Source organism: Emydura macquarii, unplaced genomic scaffold (assembly GCF_026122565.2).
Source record: "Emydura macquarii macquarii isolate MOO-44397 ecotype Brisbane River unplaced genomic scaffold, CSIRO-AGI_Emac_v2 contig_968, whole genome shotgun sequence".
In the NCBI taxonomy this organism is placed as follows: Eukaryota; Metazoa; Chordata; order Testudines; family Chelidae; genus Emydura; species Emydura macquarii.
This window is the reverse complement of record NW_027131105.1, coordinates 8,819,631-8,840,530: the sequence shown is the minus strand read 5'-3', so window position 1 is coordinate 8,840,530 and position 20,900 is coordinate 8,819,631. Positions and strand designations below refer to the sequence as shown.

The window sequence follows — 20,900 nt, the reverse complement described above, 5'->3', positions numbered from 1 at the left end:
CCAGTTGCTGACTGAAGTGCCCAAGATGAATGGGCTTTGCTTGTTTGCTGTTCTCACAGCTTCCAGCTTTACCCTAGCTCAGCAGCCTTGACCCAGGTTACTGCTGGCAACCCCACAGAGGTTAAGCCCATCCTTCTTGCTTTGGCTGAGACTTTGCCTGTGTTCAGTCAGCCTTCGAGAGCATTGTTTCAATGGCAACTTCACCTGTGGTGGCCAATATGAAAAGAGGCTGGTAAAAGCATAGCCTGGATGGAGGACTTCATGGTGGGTGAGTACAGAGGAATGGACCCTGAGTGGGTGTTCATATGTTGGGATGAGTAAAGGGAGACTTCTAGGCCTCTTCAACTCAGCAGCGTCCTAGGATGGCAGTTTGTGCAGGTTTTTTGGGAAATAGAGAGGTTTGGTGCCTGAGGTTCCTAGGGTAGAGACTGAGTCATTTGGCTCAGAGAGCCATTCCACGTTTGCGGCCCGAGACTGAATAAACCATGTCTGGGGTAGTGCAATAAATTCAGCTCACATGTTGCAGATGGGCGGTTGCTCCTCCTTCCTGTGCTTAGCCCAATCAAAAGGGATTGTATTTCAAAAGCATTCTCTTTCCTTGGTAAGTGGATGTATTTGGGGAGCTGATAGAGGCGACTGACTCTCACCGTCACCTGTAGGCCCTGACAATACTGAGCTTGTTGAAATACTTCATAAACCTCAGCACCTGAAGGAACACCCCACAGGACTACCTACATTTTTCTTAGCTTTCCAGTGACGTATAGGCATATTAACCTTTTGGCTGATGCAGAGTTTCATAGATGTTATTACACTTTAGCTTTGATGTCTATAATGCCATAACTGTTTGGGATCTCATGGTGTTCCCAGGAGTCAGGGAATCATGACATGCTGATGCTTTACAACAGAACACGGGCAAAGAGGCTGCCTAAGACTAATGGGAGAAGAAGGACCATCAGGCCTCCAGCTACACTTAGCTGCTTCCCAGGTGCAAGTAATGGGGAATGTCTGTATCTCTGGCTTCAAGCTCCTTCTATTCCACATTGCTTTCATGGTTGCATGTATTTTGAGGGAAGAGATGGTTATAGACGCAGGGGTACAATCAGCTATTTAGAACTAGAATGCTGCTTTGCTTATTTCTTGTCCTATGTCCTGCTGCTTTGGCTTGGGTCTCACCTCTTATTCCTGTATTCCTTTCATTCCACCACTTCATCTTTTCAATCATTGACTTTTCCCTCCTCTTGACGACTGCAGGGAAGTCCGGTGTCTGGTCACAGTGTGATCTGCTGGTCTGAACAGTCTCAAGAAAGATGGTCTCCCTCTGGATTTTCCCCTGGACTCCGGTAACTCTGCTGGAGGCATTAACTGCTGTCTTCTCCACTGGACCTGACGCCGTGCTGTGGATGTTCCATTGCTATCACTTTGCATGTGGGAGGGAGAAATCAGACAGATGATCCCCCAAAACAAAGAAAAACATTGAGATGAGGATGAAGGAAAAATAGACTGGGGTAGACAGTGGGGAACTGCAGTGATATAGGAGACCCGGAGACATCAATGGGAGATGTGCACATGGATTTGTGGGTAACTTGCCCCCAGATATTTTTCAAGGGAGACTGATGAATATACAGGAAGGCAATGTTATAAAGTTAGTGGCTTGCACTGGCCCTGCCTTTCCTTTTGTGATATCGTTGTAATGGTTCATTTATCACAAAGAGGCAGAGAAATTGGCTTAATCATTAATATGTGACTTATGTTTTGTCCATACGTGTCTTTGCCAATGAAAAAATAACCTTAGGTGGTTTCTTAAAGATCAGTTAGTAAATCAAAGTACTAGCAACTTCTAGGTGATGTATTTCTGTGTCCTGCCGTCAAAAGCCTTGTTTGGTATTTTCTGAAACATCACCACCTAGTGTTTGAAGTGGGAAGTACAGCCATTTGTTCTAGTGGCAAACATCTTAGAATCAGGGCAGTGGTCCTCAAACTTTTGACCCCTGCACCCCTTTCCACGCCCCCCTGCATCCTCCCAGCTAGGGCTGGGAGTGGGCCACAGTCAGGCTGGGGCTGCAGCTGGGAGCCGGGCTACGGGTGGGCAGGAGGGCTGAGGCTGTCCCCGGGGACTGTGATGGCTGGGGGTTGAGGTGGGCCCCAGTAGCCAGAAGCCAAGCGCTGAGGCTGCGGGCCCATGGTGGGGAGGGCTGGGGGGTGTCAAGGGCACTGTAGTGCGGTGGGGTGAGGCCAAAGGTGCTCTGGTTGAGTGCTGGGGCCAGGCACTGCAGTTGGGAGAGGTGGGGTGCTCCAGGGGCCTGAGGCCTGGCGGGTGGGTGCCTGGGCATGGGGGCTGAGGTCATAGCCAGAATGAAGCCACAGAATGAAGACCTCTGAATTAGACTCATGTGTCAACAGAAGTTGTGCTTCTGCACATGGATCCACGATAGCGAAAACTTGTCTTCTGCTGTTTAATCAACAATAGAGGGTCTATGACAGTCCAGCAATGATTAATTTCTCACCAAGAATAAAAGGGAAACACTTGGAAATGCTGTTTTGTTTCAGATTCTAGTTTGGATGTAGAGACAAGAAAAAATAAAATTCTGCAACTGAAGTCAAGTGCTAGGACATTGATTATATACCCAATCCTCACACCACTAATTCCTGACTAGAGGACAGGGTCATATGACAAGAAAAACCAGGATCTGCGATGCCTTAGTGATGAGTATGAGAACCTCGATACAAAGAAAAGAGGCTATCTGTCATAACACCTCAGACCTATTAAATAATAGTCAAAGAGCTGCATGAAGCGGTGATGAAAGTTCACTATATGGTTTGTCTCAGGCTAGTCAGGTTTACAAAGAAAAGGCCTTTGGCCAGTTAGCCAGTAATAGGTCCTAGCTCACCCAAGACGTTTTGGGCTTGATACCCAAATTACTGAGTGAAAAATCTATGGTTTTGGTTATGCAGGAGATCATCCGTGGTTCCCAACTTTTTTGGCTGGAGGACCCCAAATATCCCTTTTTCAACCCTAATGTGCCACCAGTCTATCAACTCATAAAAAAATGGATTAACATATACACCATTAAGGATTACAAATCACTACATATTTAAAGTAAACATTTTGATGCTACTGTGCTCCTTTTTACAGTCACTATTTTACACCTACAAATTACCCACAGTATGTCACTCACATACACAAAGCACTAGTGTAGATAAGTGACTATCACTACACACTGAAGCACATGGCCTGGCAGCTAAATCACCGTGGATGACATGCTAAGTGCAAGCCAAACTGGAAGGCACTCATTTTTAGAGTCCTGCCCCTCCTCAAGCATGGTGGGTCCTGGCTCCTTCGCCAGCAACCCCTCCCCACAATGCAGCCAGACAGAAGGAGTTCAGCAAGGAAGCTGCCTCCTTGCTGATCTCCTGTCCCCCTGGCTGCAGCAGGGAAACCGCACGTGTCCTGTAGCCCTGTGCACTCCACTTGGGTCCTTAAGTAGTGGCTCACTTCTGCAGCCAGGGGGTGGGACATCAATGCTCCCCTCCCTCGGACTCCAGCAGGGACCACAGTGCCTATGGACCCAGGCAGAACACTTTGCTCTCTGCTACAGCTAGGGGGAGGGGAGCACTGATCTCCTATCCCTTTCACTGCAGCCAGGAGTCTGCACCAGTCTTGTAACCCCAAGACAACATGCTCCGCCTGGGTCCTTCTGCAGCCAGTGGGAGGGGAGCGGCAGGCGACTTTGAAAGATCCCACAGGCCACTTTGGGGCCAGGGGTTAGGAACCACTGGACTAGATTATCATAATAGTCCATTCTAGCCCTAAAAACTGTGAATTTATACAAGGATTGCTAGTCTGACCTAGTGGGGACAAGTGATATATTGAGATGATACAAACAGGCTGAGTTTTGATAACACAGTGTTATTTACCTGCCGTCCTAGAAACAGATCCTGGGTGAGCTGTTCTGTGGGTAAAGAAGAGAAGAACGACTGCAGTATTCCAGCAGGGGAGCTCACAGTGCTGAAAGTGTGCTCTAGTTTCTCTTAGGCAAGATTACTGCAGGTGATGCTTGTTGAACCTAATTAGGAACAGGACAGACTAGAGAGTTGACTCCAGCTGTGAGGGGCTTAGGACGTGCCCTATGGTAGAGCCTACCCTAAGTTACAAAAACCCTTTTGGGGAGCTATTGAAGGAAGTTTGATGATAAAGAACAGTCTTGAGGTTAGGGAGACTTTGATAACTCATGGAGTTAGCAGACAGGTAAGTGAATTTGTTTGAACCTGTTGCAAATGACTCAGGAATTTTGCTATTTGTGAACTTTTTAGTAGCCCTGCAAAAAGATAGAGAACCTATTTTTAAAAGAGGTGTGTGTATGTAGTTTGAATGTTTTAGTAATGGATCCTATGAATGTGTGCTGACCATTCATAAATGTATGTATTTATTTATGCTCAAAATAAAAAAGCTAGCATGAAAAGGTTTTGGCCTCAGACTGGTCTATGGGGCTACCTAGTACCTCATACTGACACTGCTGTATATTGATTTGATTTTTTTTTGAGTCAGAATAACAAAGGAAAAAAGACACCAAAGCACCTTTACCAAAATTTAAAATGTAAACAAATTAAAAGTAAGCCAGAAGCTTCTTTGCACCCCAGCAATAACTAGGACAGCAAAAATCAATCATAACAATTCTTTCCTCCCTATGTAAAAGTTAGATCCCATTGTATTTCTCCCTCCCCAGAAGCCTGAGTAAATAGATAGGCCTTGTAGCATGCTTTGAAAGTCGTCATTATTTGGTTATTTCAGTCTCAGGTGGGAATGGATTCCCAAGCTGAAGGCTTTTTGTGGTAATTGTGCTGCTAGCAGCTCCCTTTCTTTTATACTGTGGATTCCAGCTCAAGCATTTCCACTGATAGTAATTACAGTATCAGAGACAGATGTTCAAGCAGGCAGGTGGCAGGCCATTTAGGGATTTGTGGCCTTTGGGTAAAATTTTCCAAAGTGCCCAAGTCCTGTTGTCAAAAGACTTGGGGACTTAAGAACGATCGCTCATTGAAAGTCAATGGGACTTAGAGTCCTATGTGCTTGTCACTTTTGAAAATGAGATTTAGACTTTCAGATCACTTAGGTGCTTCTGAAAATTTTACCCTAAATTTATTTGTTAACTATAAGACCAGTCAGTTCAGAATACACGTTGGTGTCAGGGGACTCACTACAACCAATGTTACTTAGAAATATTGGGGGTTTTTTTTAAGTGCCTATTTTTAATTACTCTCTTAATCTTGCTAAGTAACATTCATCATTTAAAACAAGTTAAGACTATCTTTTAACATTAATGTAAAATTATATATATGTAAAACCTTTAATAAATGGAGTCCCGACCCACAGACAAAGGATATAGCAACATTACTGCATTCTCTCTTCAGAAGACTTTACTTTTGGTAATCTGGCTATACCTAGTCCATATATATTGTACATACATTTGTTAAGAAAGCAAGTGGCTGCACTGATTTCTGTAGGTATCAATGCACATTAAAACTTTTACAAGCATGAGCTAAAATCAAAGAGATTTAGGGGGTGAACAGTACCCTTCTTTTGCTTTTTGTGAGTGTGGATGGTCTCAGAACTGAAGTTCATCTGTCTGAGATATTAGGAAGTTACTCTAGGGTGCATGACTCTCCACACTGACAGCAGTTCTGCCACTTGCCACACCAGAGAAATCAGTATTGGGAGGGAAAAGAATGGGGGCAACTAGGGTGACCAGATGTTCCGATTTTATAGGAACGGTCTCAATATTTGGGGAATTTTTCTTGTATAGGTGCCTATTACCCCCAATCCCTGTCCCAATTTTTCACACTTGCTATCTGGTCACCCTAGGAGCAAGACAAGTGGATCTGCCATTGCAAGCGTTCATTGGCTGATGCCCCCTGTAGGGTAGAGGTGCTAGAGCAATGGGCTAGGGCTACTCTGACCTAGAATATAATAGCTGAAGAGGGGCTCCGTTGCCACTCTGTGGACTCTGGAAAGGGGGGTATTCCTTGCTATGCAGATCCCCAGTGATGGGTGCTGAGTTCTGGGAAGAGGATTTGCGCCGTAATGTATAAAATATTTTCTGTTACGTGTAATATTCCCATATGTTTCAGTTGCTTCCACAGAGGTCAAGCCAGATGTATATTAAAAATCTAAAGCAAACTAATATGAAAAATCCTATTAAGCCGATGTTAAAAGGATCCTGCCCTGATTATAAGGTCCTGGATTTGAACTGCCTTAATATTATGGGGAATTAACACTGGTTCAATTTACACTGTCTAGAATATATTTAAATTCAAATTCTTTATGGAATGAGGTTAAAATGTCATGCTCCAGGTACTGGACTTGCTCCACTATGTTAAACAAATTTTACACCAAAGTAATCATGGAAAAACTGGTGTAGGGAGTGGAGAATCTGGCCTTCTTTCTTTTTTTTAATCCCAGTATCTTACTGTGTGTTTGTCTCCTCATTGTTTTGTTTTAGCTTTGTCTTTTCTTTGGACTATTGGCTGTTTTGATAACTATAGTTGGTTGACGTGGCCTAAACCTGCTTTTGCTTGAGTCATAATGAGGCTATATAAAGCCACCTATGATACATCAGTTTCATTTCACTTTTCTTTGTGAAGCCAAGTAAAATTCACAGGCTCAGTGTCAGTGCAGTTATATTTCCCTTGTTGTCAAGATCACTGGTTTAATTTCTTTGTGACTGAGAAATAAAGCACTATTTCTCTTCCTGCAGTTGAAAGAGCTCAGTCCAAAATACATCAAACTAAATTGCATAAATGGTCAAAAGACATTACATTAATCTGAATTCATCTTCAAGTAAGTGTTTAAAAAAAAAAAAAAAAAGATTGCTCTGATCTAAATTCTGAGAGTTATAAATAAAGAAGCAGTGCACAAAGGAACTTTGTATATTCACTTGAGTGTCATATGATGGCAAAAGCACATGAGGGTCACTCTGAGTATTACATCATCCAGAAAAGAATACAACATGCATCTCTTATATGAAAGGCATGTGAGGCAAAACTGTATTGTTACAAATCTTAGCTTTTTGGTCTTTAATGTCTCATAAAATGTGTAAGAGGTTATTTTTCCCCTCCTAGATTTATCTTTCCTGGACATTCAGTGGCAATCCTTACTTAACTGCAAAGCAGAACTCTAGGGAGAATTAAATCATGTGGAAAATTCTTTTCTGCTGAAAGAAATGTAATGCATTATGACAGGCAATTTTTTTCTCTTTTGGGAAAAGAATGAATGAATAATTGTGTGAATTTTGGGAACCGCTTATACTGCACTTATTGATGCTTCTCTCCTACTCTTGTGTATGTGTGATAGTCATCCAGGGGGCTTGGAGATGTAGGAAATGTCTCATGATAAAGGACACATTGACTATGTGCAGAGCATTGCTCCATAGCTCATAAGGTATGCAATTCTTTTGTACCAGGTGCAAACTGTAATGTACATTTGAAAATAAACTTTAATTAAAACTGTTGCCCTAATTTGCTACGGAAACTGAATTTCAACAGTGAGGCTGCAGGTCAGTTTCCATTCTAGTCAATACTACAAGTTTGGGCCTATAGTCTTGGTGAAAGCAAGTCATACCGTGCTGGGGAAGTGAAAAAAAAATGACCCTCTGGACTTGTTCTTACTATGACTTTCTTTGTGAAAGACTGCAGGAGAAAGGCTGGGGGATAGGAGATGCAGCCGTAGCTGAGAGGAAAGCACTCTTCCTACAGTAGATTCATAGGCAACTCTGCAGCCTCTGTACTGATAAAAGGTTGGACTTTGCTTTCTCAATCATGCCTCTTAAAGAACAATCATAGGTTTTGTCCACCATACTTTTAAAAATATTAGACCCCTTTCAATTCAGAAAACTGCGTGAGATATTCAGAAGAAGTGTTGTGTCCTCTCTGCACTTCCTGAAAACCCCTTCTTGTTACAACCCTGGTCATGTGGATATCTGGCTTTCTATTGGTGGTGTCACCTGTCTTCTCAATCGCTGTCTCACATTTGCAACTCCTTAAGTTCCCTAACCGTGAAAAAACTGCACTTTATTTCCTTTCTGTCTCATTACTGTTTATCAACTGCAAATGCTCCTAAACCTTCTTTAGTTATCTTGGTTGAAAATGGCCTGTTTTTAAAGAGACACTTATTGGCACTTGATGACAATGCCAGTTGGCAGTAATCATGACTACCCCTGAATGTTTGCTTAGGCCTGATCTACACTAAAAAGTTAGGATGATCCAGCTAGTTTGCTCAGGGGTATTAATTAGATTTTTAAGCCGACCTAAGTTCCCATGTAGACAGCGTTAAGTCGACAGGAATTCTTCTATCAACCTAGCTACTGTGTCTCAGAGGTGGATTACTTACATTGATGGGAGAGGTTCTTCTGTTGATATAGGCAGTGCCTATACTTGAAATGCTGCAGCAGTGCCACTGCAGCATTTCTAGTGTAGATTAACTCTTAGATTGTAAACTCTCGCCATAGAGTTACTGTTTCATTAAATCACATTGCACAGGTATCTACTATGAGAGTTGCAACTAACCAGGGCACTAAGGCTAAGCCATCCCAGAATGAAAATCTGAGTATTTCCTGTGGCGGCTGTCTGGCAGTGGAACTCCTTGCCACATGAAATTGGAATTAGCACAAGCTGTTTGCACTGGGTTTTTTTTGGCATTAATGGTGTGACCACATTGGGCAGCCTTACTTCTCCAAACCAATGAAAGATACAGTGTTGGAAAGGAGCAAAACTGACAAGAAATAGTTATCCTTTTAAATGACTGTTGGCTTTTATGGGCTCCTTATAAATGCATAACATTGATGGCATTCTTTATTTTGAGATGCCATGTACTGTAAAGTAGCATTGACTCCATTTACGACTACAAGGAAGCTGAGTACTTTGCCTAAAAAAAATTGTTGTATCTCTTTACACTTATGTCTTTGTTTCTGCTTCTGTACAATCATTATAGCTGGTTGCCCATCTAATGATAACTGATAAGTAGCGCTATAAAAACAGAACTAAGCTTAAGAGCTAATGTGCCTCATTGTCCTATGTGGCAGTGCTAATTGCAGGATGCTCTGACTGTCTTGTAAAGAATGAAATGCTTTATTCTTTTGCATAGTTCATTTATATGCTAAATGCATGTTATGAACACATATCTGCGGGACAATACTTGAAGCTGGGGTTTTCCCAGGAGCCTAAGAGAAGTAGGTGTCCAAGTCTCATTGAATTTCAATTGGAACTGAACCCTTAACTCCCACAGGTGCTCGTGAAAATTCTCAGCTTTGATCTTTTTACAAATAATATAAATAAATGTATAAATAATATAACGTATAAATATGTGTAAATGATGTTTTTATACACAATAATAAAGCAAAGAGCGTTTTGCACCCTGGGATGGGACTTGAAGCCTGAGAGTGTTTGTCTGTGAAAGGGATCAATAGAAGTACTGAGTAAAAATGGCAAAATCAGGCCCCAAATAGTTAGTGCTCTTCACTTGTGTATGACAAAATATGAGTTTGATCTTTGAGACTGTGACCAAGCCAGAAGTGGCACTGATGTGTGTTGCCGGGTGACTGGCCCTTTTAGAGGTAATGGGTCCAGCTCCACCTGTGCCTTGCTCAGCTCTCTTTCCCAGATGGAGAAGTTATTGCAGCCACATGACATGTAGCTAAATGAGTCCCAGGACTAGTGATAAAAGAGAAGCCTCCAGAGAGCCAAAGGTGAAGAGAGAGAGAGCAGATGGCTTGAAAGAAGCCTGCTTGCCTAGGGAGAGGAGGGGGATGACTGTTTGCCTGCCTACTGATCTCTCAAAGCCTGGGGGGGGGGGGGGGAGGACAGAGTTGAAAGGGGCCAGCTTGGAGAAGCTGGGTGAGGGCGCAGCTGGCCTTAATTAGCAGCATAGACCCCCAGAAGAAGGCCCATGGGACTCCTGCGCTAAGAAGGGAAAGCCTAAGTGAGTGAGTGGTGCAGATGCAAGAAAGAGGGTTGTGGGACTCCTGAATCATGGGGAACAAGAGCTGGACTTAAGGGGTGAAGGAGAAGTTTGATTTGTTTGTAAGATGTTTAATAAATGAGACCCCCACAACGGGTGTGTAGGAAATCTTCAAGTATGCTTACTTGGGAGTCAGGTCTTACAAGACCCAGAAGAGGCAGCTGAGAGCAACATTCCTGCAGGGCCATGTATGGACACAAGGGGACCCCTGAGCTGGCTCCCTGTTACAAAGAGTCCTTTTCAGCCCTGCTTGGCCAAGGATGGATGGGCTGCCATGAAATACAGTTTAAGAGAGACAAAAAGAAATGGAAAAGTCAAAATTACAGATTAAATAATTACAAAATCCCACTTCCTATCTAAGGGAACGTTATATACTAAAGCGTGGTACTGTAAAGCAAACATACACTGATACCAGCTACAAGAAAGTGTGAGTTGCCACACAGTATCGTTAAAATACAAATTTACAAGGCCTATATATACTTTACACAAACCTACAAGCTAATTACAAACACCTCTCATAACACTGAACAGATCAATCTTTCTAATCCTATTAATTTAAATATCCACCCCAACACATCACCCCTATCCAACAGCATAATTCCATTACAGAACAAACCAAGGGACTGAAGTCGAGGTTGGGTGGGCAGTATAAATCAGGTGGTGGACAAGGAGTAATGAAGGATTACAAGACAGTAGGGAACTGATTGTGTCTTTTTACATTTTATCTTTGATCTTAAAATTTGGTGGTGGGTTTTCTAAAGGCGTAAAATGTTTGTAAAAAGTGTAAGGGGGAGGTTGAAGGGGAGATGATCTGTTTGAAACACTTTTTCAAATGGCCTTTTTTAACCATTTCTTTTGCTTGGGCATATTTAGTCTGCTTGCAGAGAAGAAGGGAGGGAGAGTCCAATTCTCAGCAACCCACTGTGCAGAAGTTTGTAAATTGTGAACACGTCACCCAATGGAGATGCAATTTTCTTTGCTGTAGCTTTTATTCTGGAGTGACTTTTTTGTGTCAAAAGGAATTGGTGCAGTTTAAAAGATGGGACTGGGGTGTTGTCATCTATAAAGGACAATGTCCCCTTTTAAACTCAGTGTTGCTTGATTATTGACATTACAGAATCCCCCTCTATAGCCAAAGGAAATGCTTTGATGCACAGATCTACCTAGTCTCACTTATGTGGAATGTCCTGTCATTTTTGAAGTCTTAGCAGGCAGCAGTGAAGGACTTTGCATTGGATTTTTTGGACACTTAAGGCCACATTTTCAAAGTGGCTCTAAAGTTGCATGAGTCAATACTGAGAGTCCATGGCTTTTGTTCTTAAGAACCTGCAATGCAACCAAGCTGCATTTTGGTTTCTGTCAGCTCTGAAGGTGTGCGTCTGTCTGTTTTACATGCTGAGGTTTTGAGATGTCTAGCATTGTGCACTGAACAACCTTGGTATACCCAGTTGCAGGCCACTTTGGAAATTGTCTTTTAAAGTTATGTGATGTGTTTAAATCTTAAGCTTCCTTTAAAGTAGGCCCTGGAATCCATGGAGGATTTTGTTTACTGTTTACTAAACTCCAGGGATATTCGACCCTAAATAACGTGCCTGCTGGACCAACCAGGGCCTGCTGTCTCTTACTCCAGTGTCACCTTCTGATCTGTGTGTGCAAGAACTGAGCAGGGCAGCTTGAGGTGGCTGGAGTTGAGTACGTGGACTGGGACACTGCAGTTTCTGTGGCGTGGAGGTGCATCAGAACCCGCATTTTAAGATGTGCTAGGAAGGCGTTTGATGGCCTTTGCGGCCAGCTGGGCCCAAAGGTTGGCTGTGCCAGTGTCAGATGCCAGCCTAGGCTGCTCCGCCATACTGGGATGCAGCAGTGGCTGGATTTTTTTGGTGCCCCTCCCTGTTCTCTGTCCAGATATTGGAACTGGGGGGAGGGGGAGGAGAAAGGATGGGACTCACGCCCAACAGGATGTGGCAGAATCCAGTTTTTACCCCCAACCCCCTTCCCCAGCTCCACAGGGGAAGGGTTGCTACTGTCTTCCTCTAGGCTCCCCTTCCCACTGAACGTCCAGCCGCCCACGCCCGGGGAGGGGGGACAGGAGTGGAAGCCCACCCCCACCCAGCGTGCAGACACTGGTGCAACCCCCTCCCCCTCCAGCTGGGGAGCTGCACCTGGCCCTCGGCGCTGCAGGAGAGCTGGAGCCCGGCTCGCTGGCTGCGGGAGGCGCCGGCGGCAGCCCGCGGGGCGCCGCAGCCTTCGGGGCCGCCTCGTCCCCGCTCGCAGCCTTGGCGGGCGCGATGCGGCGGGGTGGGAGGGAGAGGAAACACCCCCCCTCCCCCGCCGTCGCCAAGCAGCCTCCTTTGTGAGGGCTCGGCCGTGACGCGCCGCCCTGGCGGAGCTGCAGCCGCCGAGCCGGGAGCGTGCGAGGCAGCGCTGCAGGGAGCCGATGGAGCTGCCGGAGGGTGAGTCAGAGCCGGCCCCGCGCCCCCGCGGGGAGTTGTCCCGGCTGCCGCACGTCCCGTCCCCCGCTCTCCTTCCCTCCCTCCCTCCCTCCCTGCCTCCGGGGGAAGTTTCCCGGCTGCAGCCGCCGGCTCCGCGCCTGCCTGCCAGGCTGTCCCGGCGGAGAGCGGGGCGCGCGAGGGGAGCCCGAGCCGAAACCGCGGGCGGCGGGGCGGGGACGGGGTGGACTTGGCCGAGGCCGTGGCCGTGTCTCTGGCACTGGCCGCCGGCGGGGGGGGGGTGAAGCCAGGCGGGTTCGGGCTCCAGGATTCCCCGGCTGTGAAACTCGGGGCCCGAGCCGAACCGAAACCAAAGCGGCTCCCCCGCCCTGCAGCCCGTCGGCGGGACGCCCCGAGGCTCCGTCCCCGGCCTGGCAGGGAAGGAGGGAGGGGAACACAGACCCCTGCTGCAGCGCAGCCGCGGCTCCGGCTCTCGGCGATGCCAGCTTGGCTTCCCAGCGCCGGGCACCGAAGCCTGGCGGACAGAGTCTGGCTGCCCGCGCGGGGCTGGGCTGGGGGGTGTGTGGGGCTGGAGTTGGTTGGATTAATTGGCATGTAAATTAGCAACAACGGAGTTTGGGAGTTTAGGCGAGACCTATTAAGGTCTTGCAGCCATTCTCCCTCCGCTCTGCTTTCGGCTGGCTGCTTTCGAGCCCCATTCATTGCTTTTCCTTGGAGTGAAGGGAGATTGGGGCAGGACCGACCCTTCTTGCATGTCTGGAACCGAGCCGCTAGCTCACTGTGGACACTACTATAAACAACCTAATCATAATAATTACTAAGCATATTTACTCTGCCTCGCTGCTATGGACTTCTTAAACTAGGGCTCCCCCACGAGAAAAGGCAACCCCCTGATCTTTGCCAACCCCATTGCGCGGTCTCCACGCGTTTGGCAGACCCGGCCCAGCTGCTGTGTTCAATTACTGGGCAGACAGAGAGAGGCAGGCAGCTCTGAATGCATTTTGCACCTTTTGCTCCAGAAAATCCTGGGAGTGCGGGGGGGTGTGAGGACAACAGCCAGCTCAGAAGAGACCTTTTGCCCATGAGTTGTCAGCAGGATTAGCGTTGTGTTTGAGCAGACAAAGATCTTATCAGACTTTTTTTAAATCAAAGGTTCAAGTTCAGTACTTAAGTTAAAGTCAGGGCTGATACGTTTTTTCTTTGTGAGCTGGTTTGGCAATTTGTAGTATGAATTCATTCACACAAAGGCAAGAGTAGCCCTCTTTAAAAAGACCCAAACCATTAACTCAAAGTACATGTGTATGCTGTGGTCTTGCACTGTAGTTAAAGGAAAAATAACAAGAGTATGAGTTACAGATGGAGTATTAGCCTTTACTCTTTACTTTAAACCTCGACTCACGTTGTGTCTTACCTGTCAGAATCTAGCCCTTAATGTCTGATAGTATTGACTGAGAGATTGGTCTTGTCTGAAAATACAGTACTGAGCTGTGCGCATATATTTTTAGATCCTTCAAAAACCACATAAAACCTATCTAGATAAACACTTATTTTGGAATGGCTATTTATTTCCTCAGCACTGTTCTGACCTACCAAGAAAATCCATATTTAGGCACTTTTGAAAAACCAGTCTTTTTTTTTTTTTCCTGTTTTAATACCTATTGGAACTGTTACTACTTAACATAAACCACTTTCAGTCTGCAAATTGAAAACCTCTGGGCCATTATGGTCTATTGAAGCTAGCTGACTGCCTCTTGAAAGCCATACATTCTCATACCAAAAAAACACAAACCAAAAAAACCCGTTATAAGATTCATGTTTAGAAAATTGGCTGCATACATTGTAGCTGCATTTTAAACGTCAATACTTAAGTCACATTTTCCATTTGAAATATGAGTGGCTCAACTATATTAAAGAGATACACTCAATTTAAAAGCCCCCAGCTTTGAAGTTTTGTGAAAGCAAACTTTTATAGAATCTAAAACAATAGAAATGTTTCTACGAATAAAAAACATTCAAGTGAAAGCATTTACTTTGTCAAACATTGCCAGTAGCATCTGAAACCCAAACACTGCAGTACTAAAGCATTTGAAAGTGACTATAAACAAAAGTGATGGTGACTTTGGCTTTCACTGTCCAAACAAAAGTGCAAAATGTAAATGGATTATAGTCAAAACGTATTAGAAATTAAAAAATATTCTATAAACAAAATATATCTGTTTATTTTACAACACAAAACATTCTTTCACCTTGATTTATCTTGAATGTTGTAACTTAAGTAATGATGTCAGCTTAACTTCTGTACCCAGAAAGATAATGGAGCAAATAATTAAGCAATCAATTTGCAAACATCTAGAAGATAATAAGGTAATAAGTAACAGCATAGATTTGTGAAGAACAAATCATGTCAAACCAACCTGGTAGCTTTCTTTGGCAGGGTAACAAACCTTTGTGGATAGAGGGGAGGTAGTAGATGTGGTATATCTTGACTTTAGTAAGGCTTTTCATACTGTTCCGCATGACCTTTTCTTAAACTAGGGAAATATAGTAGCTCTATCTAATCTGTAAGGTGGATGCAAAACTGGTTGGAAAACCATTTCCAGAGAGTAGTTATCAATGGCTCGCAGTCATGCTGGAAGGGCATAACAAGTGGGGGGCCGCAGGGATCAGTTCTGTTTCCGGTTCAGTTCAATATTTTCATCAATAATTTAGATAATGGCATAGAGAGTAGACTTATTAAGTTTGTGGACGATACCAAGCTGGGAGGGTTTGCAAGTGTTTTGGAGGATAGGATTATAATTCAGAATGATCTGGACAAATTGGAGAATTGGTCTGAGGTAAATAGGATGAAATTCAATAAGGACAAATGCAAAGTACTCCACTTAAGAAGGAACAATCAGTTGCACACGTACAAAATGGGAAATTGCCTAGGAAGGCAGAAAGGGATCTGGGAGTCCTAGTGGACCACAAACTAAATATGAGTCAACAGCGTAATGCTGTTGCAAAAAAAGCAAACATGATTCTGGGATATATTAGCAGAAGTGTTGTAAGTAAGACATGAGCGGTAATTCTTCCGCTTTACTTTATGCTGATTAGGCCTCAGCTGGAGTATTGTGTCCAGTTCTGAGCGCCACATTTCAGGAAAGATGTGGACAAATTGGAGAAAGTCCAGAGAAGAGCAACAAAAATGATTAAAGGTCTAGAAAACGTGACCTATGAGGCAAGACTGAAAGAACTGGGTTTGTTTAGCCTGGAGAAGAGAAGACTGAGAGGGGACATAACAGTTTTCAAGTACATAAAAGGTTGCTACAAGGAGGAGGGAGAAAAATGGTTGTTCTTAACCTCTGAGGACAGGACAAGAAGCAATGGGCTTAAACTGCAGCAAGGGAGGTTTAGGTTGGACATTAGGAAAAACTTCCTAACTGTCAGGGTGGTCAATCACTGGAATAAATTGCCTAAGGAGGTTGTGGAATCTCCATCATTGGAGATTTATAACAGCAGGTTAGACAAACACCTGTCAGGGATGGTCTAGATATTACTTAGTCCTGCCATGAGTGCCGAGGACTAGACTAGATGACCTCTCGAGGTCCCTTTCAGCCGTATGATTCTGTGTGTTCAGAACACATCTCAAACAAGCACAATTGCACTTATGAATTACCACTCAAAATAAGGTGGGCCAAATTCATTCCTAGTGTAACTCTGTTGTCAACAAGCTTCTTTACCTATGTTATTCATAAACCTTAGATTAATAAAGGTGGAAAAAAGCATATTTCAAATCTAGCGGAACATAAGAATGGCCATACTGGGTCAGAACAAGGATCTGTTTAGTCCAGTATCCTCTCTTCTGACAGTTGCCAATGCCAGGTGCTTCACAAGTAATGAACAGAACAGGTAATCATCAAGTGATCCATACCGTTCGCCTTTGCCAGCCTCTGGCAAAGATCAATCTCTGTCTATCCTGGCTAATAGTCATTGATGGACCTATCCTTCATGAACTTGTCTAGGTCTTTTTTGAACCCCATTATAGTCTTGGCATTCACAGCATCCTCTGGCAAGGAGTTCCATAAGTTGACTGTGCGTTGTGTGAAGAAATACTTCCTTTTATTTGTTTTAAACCTGCTCTCCTATTAATTTAATTTAGTGACTCCTAGTTTTTGTGTTATAAGAAGGAGTAAGTAACACTTCCTTATTTACTTTCTCCACACCAGTCATGATTTTCTAGACCTCTTATCATATCCTCCTTTAATCGTCTCTTTTCCAAGTTAAAAAGTCCCAGTCTTATTTATCTTTCCTCATATGGAAACTTTTCCATACCTCTAATAATTTTAGTTGTCTTTTTCTGGACCTTTTCCAATTCCAATATATCTTTTTTGAGATGGGAAGACCAGATCTGCACGTAGTATTCAAGATGTTGGTGTACCATGGATTTATAAAAAGGCAATACGATTTTTTTCTTTCTTCTTCTCTGTCCCTTTCCTAATGATTCCCAACATTTTGTTAGCTTTTTTGACTGCCACTGCACATTGAGTGGATGTTTTCAGAGAACTATTCACAGTGATTCCAAGATCTCTTTCTTGAGTGATAATACTAATTTAGACCCCACCATTTTATATGTATATGGAATTCAATGGAGTTCCACTGGGGATGATGTCATGTATTTTGAGTATTCATTTTATAAATACAAGTTTACAAGGCCCCTCTTTCCCGGTGGTAGATGCAGGTTTAGTCCGCACAGGAGCATTAAGGTGAGCATCTCGTCTCCTCTAGACACTGCAGCTCCAATTCAGTTAGGCATTACACAAGTGCTTAAAGTTCGTCACATGCTTAAACAGTTCTGTCACCTCTCACATTTTATTATGAGTTATTCGGTGTTTTTCTTAAAGCCTCAATTCCTAGAGTCAAGTGAAGATTCCCTGAGAATCTCACTTTTTTTTTAATGGAAATTAAATTTCTAGCTCTCATGGTTGCAGAGAAGCTATAAAAAGGCTTACAAAAAAAGTCAGTAAAAAGAACCCAGAGGTATTACTTTAAAGATCTCAGAATTTTAAAACCAATCTCAGAATTTCTAGGGGACTGACTCGTGATTTCTGAATGCTGGCGTTTGGCAGTGCTAGAATTTGTCCCATTTGACTTCACTCCACCTGTTCATATTTAAAATTAGGTGCATGCTGAAGCACCTTGCTGAAACTGAATCTGGGGCACTCAGCTGCCTGAGGACTCCCCCCACCTTTTGTCTCTCTGAACGTGCAGGCAGGAACCCACTGGCTTTCTTTCCCAGGTCATGGCTCAAAGGCTCCTGCTTGAGGAGGCATACACTGGAGCAGCAATGGCAAGAGAACACTCTCCTTCAGACGCTTGAAGCAGTTTTGGATTCTCTCTGCTGTCTGCGGAAGTGCTAACTGAACTGACAATTTGCAAGGAGGCCAGGGTTTTGGTGTTGATTAGGGCTTGAAATGCTCCAGAGATGCAGATTCAGTGAAGAATGACCCAACAGGCATTAAAATCAAACAAAAAATGGTGGTAATAAAACAGGACAAGATGGCTTAATGTGAAATACAAAAATCTGCAGGGTAATCAGGGTGGAAGAAAGGCATACTGGGGAAATGGGTTGTCTGAGGCATCTGGACAGAGGGATGAATGGCGTGGGAAATTAAAATCTAAAATAAGAGTATCACTGTCAATATCATTCTGGGTATATGTTATTGGTCTTGTTTATTTACCGTGAAAGCTCTTCAGGGCAGGCACTGTGGCTAGGATTTTCAAAGGAACCTGAAGTATTTAGGCTCCTAATTCCCATTGAATTTCAATAGGATTTGAGCACTAGATTCTTTATTCCCAGCCTTTGTCTTCCCTTGTGTTTGTACAGTGTCCAGAACAATGCGCTCTGCTGTCTTGTTCTTGGCTGAGACGTATAGCGCTAATCTCCAATAAGTCTTTAGTATTAATAGTTGGTTTTTTTTGTTTGTTTGTTTTTTTTTTTAAAAACTTTGTAAGTTGCAAAATATATTTTTATTTTTCCAAACTGGCAAGAAAGCTTTCTCTAGAGCAGAGATTTTCTATGTCAAGTTTTCACTTGGAGTGCTTTTTTACAGCCTAGATACAAACCCCTAAGATATTGTTTTATAATAACAATACTAACAGACCATAAGCAATAGTGGAGCAAAGGGTGCCACTCTAATTTGCCTGGGTGGCTTGATTTGAATTAGTCCATCTGAGAATTAAAAGGACAGGGGAATATAAATGTTAAAATGTGAGTACTAATGTTCTGTTTCTCATCTGACCGTACACTTTATCTGACTGAAGCAACTATAAACTTTAAGATGAATTTTGTTCTCCAGGCTAGTTTGTAAATGACTCTTAAAATATTATTTATGATTCACTATATACTGAAAACTCAGTGAAAACATCTGAAGTTATTTACAATAGACTGCCATGAAAATCTAAGTCTTAATAAAGGTTTCTAGTGTGAAAAATAAGCAGGTTTTAAGATGTTTAAAATACATGGACCCTTGAACAAAGAGTGAGTTACATACATGTCACGTGTAAGACTGTGTTATGTCTGCAGTAAATGCTCTCTATATATGGTATGGCCAAGATACAACAGATCTTGTGTTCTGACAAAATATTTGTATAAAAAAGGATTTGTTACAGGTTTTTTAAGGTGTTAACATCTATTCAGTGCTCTCAGTATGTTTGCAGTTAGCAGCACTGCATTACAAATAAAGGAACATGAGTTTTTTTTTATTGAGAGGACTAAACTGTATTGTTGGTTTAAAAAAATAAAAGCAGTAGCAACCACTGCTTTATTTTCTTTTTGAAGGATTTCAAGAAGCCTGGCACTTTTTCTTTTGTTGGATCATTTAACTTTCATATGAAACTCAATGTGCTATTAAAGATATCTTATTTTGTTTGTTTATAATTAGTGCCAAGTGATTAATAATGACACCACTTCCATAAGGTTTTCATTTTCCAGATAATCTAAAAGGTTCAGAGTAGTGTTGCAAAGCAAAGCAAAAAATAAAAAAATAAATCTATTTTACAGATGTAGAAACTGAGACACAGAGGTTCAAGGTACTTTCCCAAGGTCACACGGAGAGTCCGCATTAAAGCGGTGATGAAATCTCTTTGCTTCCAGTATAATGCTTGTTCCACTAGCCTACACCCCTCCCTGTTGTTGTTACTAATATTTAGCACATTATGTGAATAGCACTTTTCATGTGAGGATCCTTAGCCTCATTTTCAATGAGGCACAGAGGGTAAGTGACTCACCCAATGCTATGTATCGAGTCAGTGGCAAATCTGGCAGTAAGATCTAGACTTCCTGAATTAGTCTAGCAGCCTATATCCTGGATCATGCTGCATAGCCACTGGAGTAGGCTGATTAATTAAAGTGTAGTCACATTTTTAAAAGTCCAGTATGCAGTGTAGTTCTTATTAGCAAATGTGCAAGTGGTATAATAAAGATCGGAAAAAAGTTCAAAATACAAAATATAAAGTAGGGAGATACACAGCTCTGATTTAAGTCAAATGTCAAAAGGGCTTTGGTAAGCATCACGCATTTTAGCCCTTCAATAGCCTTGTGTCAGCAATGTAGAGTCTGGACTGTCCTCTGGATAGACCAGCATGAGATCAGCAGCTGCAAGAGGTGTGCAGTGTCCTCAGCTGCCCACTGCATCTATACAGAGGGCTGTTCCCGAATCCCCAGGTGTGGTCCCTTGTGAAACACCTGTTCACTTTGCATCTGAAATAGTTGAGCTTGCACCAGAGATAGCATGGCAGCTCAAAGCCAGGCAGTTGCTCTTCAGGCTGAAGAAGGAAGTGCTTGCAGAAGGAGCAACTCGTTTCCATTCTGCTTGCTGCAGTATGGCAGCTTTCGACATGGAGCCAATCGATAACGTAGTCCAGATTGGTTTTCTGTTGGTGAGTTGGTGCTGAGACGCTCCCCATATATCTTGGAAAACTGGCTGTTGTGAGATCTTCTGGATTTTGTCCATGTGGATCTTTGCTCCAAAGTAACAGTTGAAGTTAGGAGGAGGAATATTCGATGAGACTAGTAGCCACTTGGTGTTTGATCTCATAGCCCCTGTTTGATTCAGTTGTACATCAGCTAGCATTGTGTGGGAAAGGTTTAAAACCACAGGAACACAGTATCCTTCAACAGAGTAGAAGAGAGCTAGAGCTGAGCTGTGTGATGTTTGCACATTACATCTAAAAGTTGAGCCCACAAGCTTATTTAAGACGCTATTGCTGCAGCATAGTAACATTACAGGGTCTTGTATGTGTTTGGCCTGTTTAATTAAAACATTGAGTTTAAGGTTACTTGTTGCCTTTATTGGACTGCATTGATCCACATGCTGAAAACGCTCCACTTTACCACACCCTTTACCAACCTGTGGATAAGGGAATTAGTTCCCTTAGGGACAAGGGAATGTGGACCTGTGGAT

At 43.2% G+C, this 20,900-nt stretch overlaps 2 protein-coding genes across 2 annotated transcripts in view; both read left to right on the top strand.

Annotated features, from left to right (window-relative positions):
* Window positions 1–1,759, top strand: part of BICD2 (BICD cargo adaptor 2) — a 133,478-nt gene extending 131,719 nt beyond the window's left edge. The window contains exon 8 of the mRNA XM_067544166.1: window positions 1,252–1,759. Coding sequence (XP_067400267.1) covers window positions 1,252–1,344 — 93 coding nt within the window. The 3' untranslated portion in view covers window positions 1,345–1,759. The remainder of the gene's footprint in view (window positions 1–1,251) is intronic.
* Window positions 1,760–12,132: 10,373 nt separating this feature from the next.
* Window positions 12,133–20,900, top strand: part of FGD3 (FYVE, RhoGEF and PH domain containing 3) — a 175,612-nt gene continuing 166,844 nt past the window's right edge. The window contains exon 1 of the mRNA XM_067544164.1: window positions 12,133–12,462. Coding sequence (XP_067400265.1) covers window positions 12,447–12,462 — 16 coding nt within the window. The 5' untranslated portion in view covers window positions 12,133–12,446. The remainder of the gene's footprint in view (window positions 12,463–20,900) is intronic.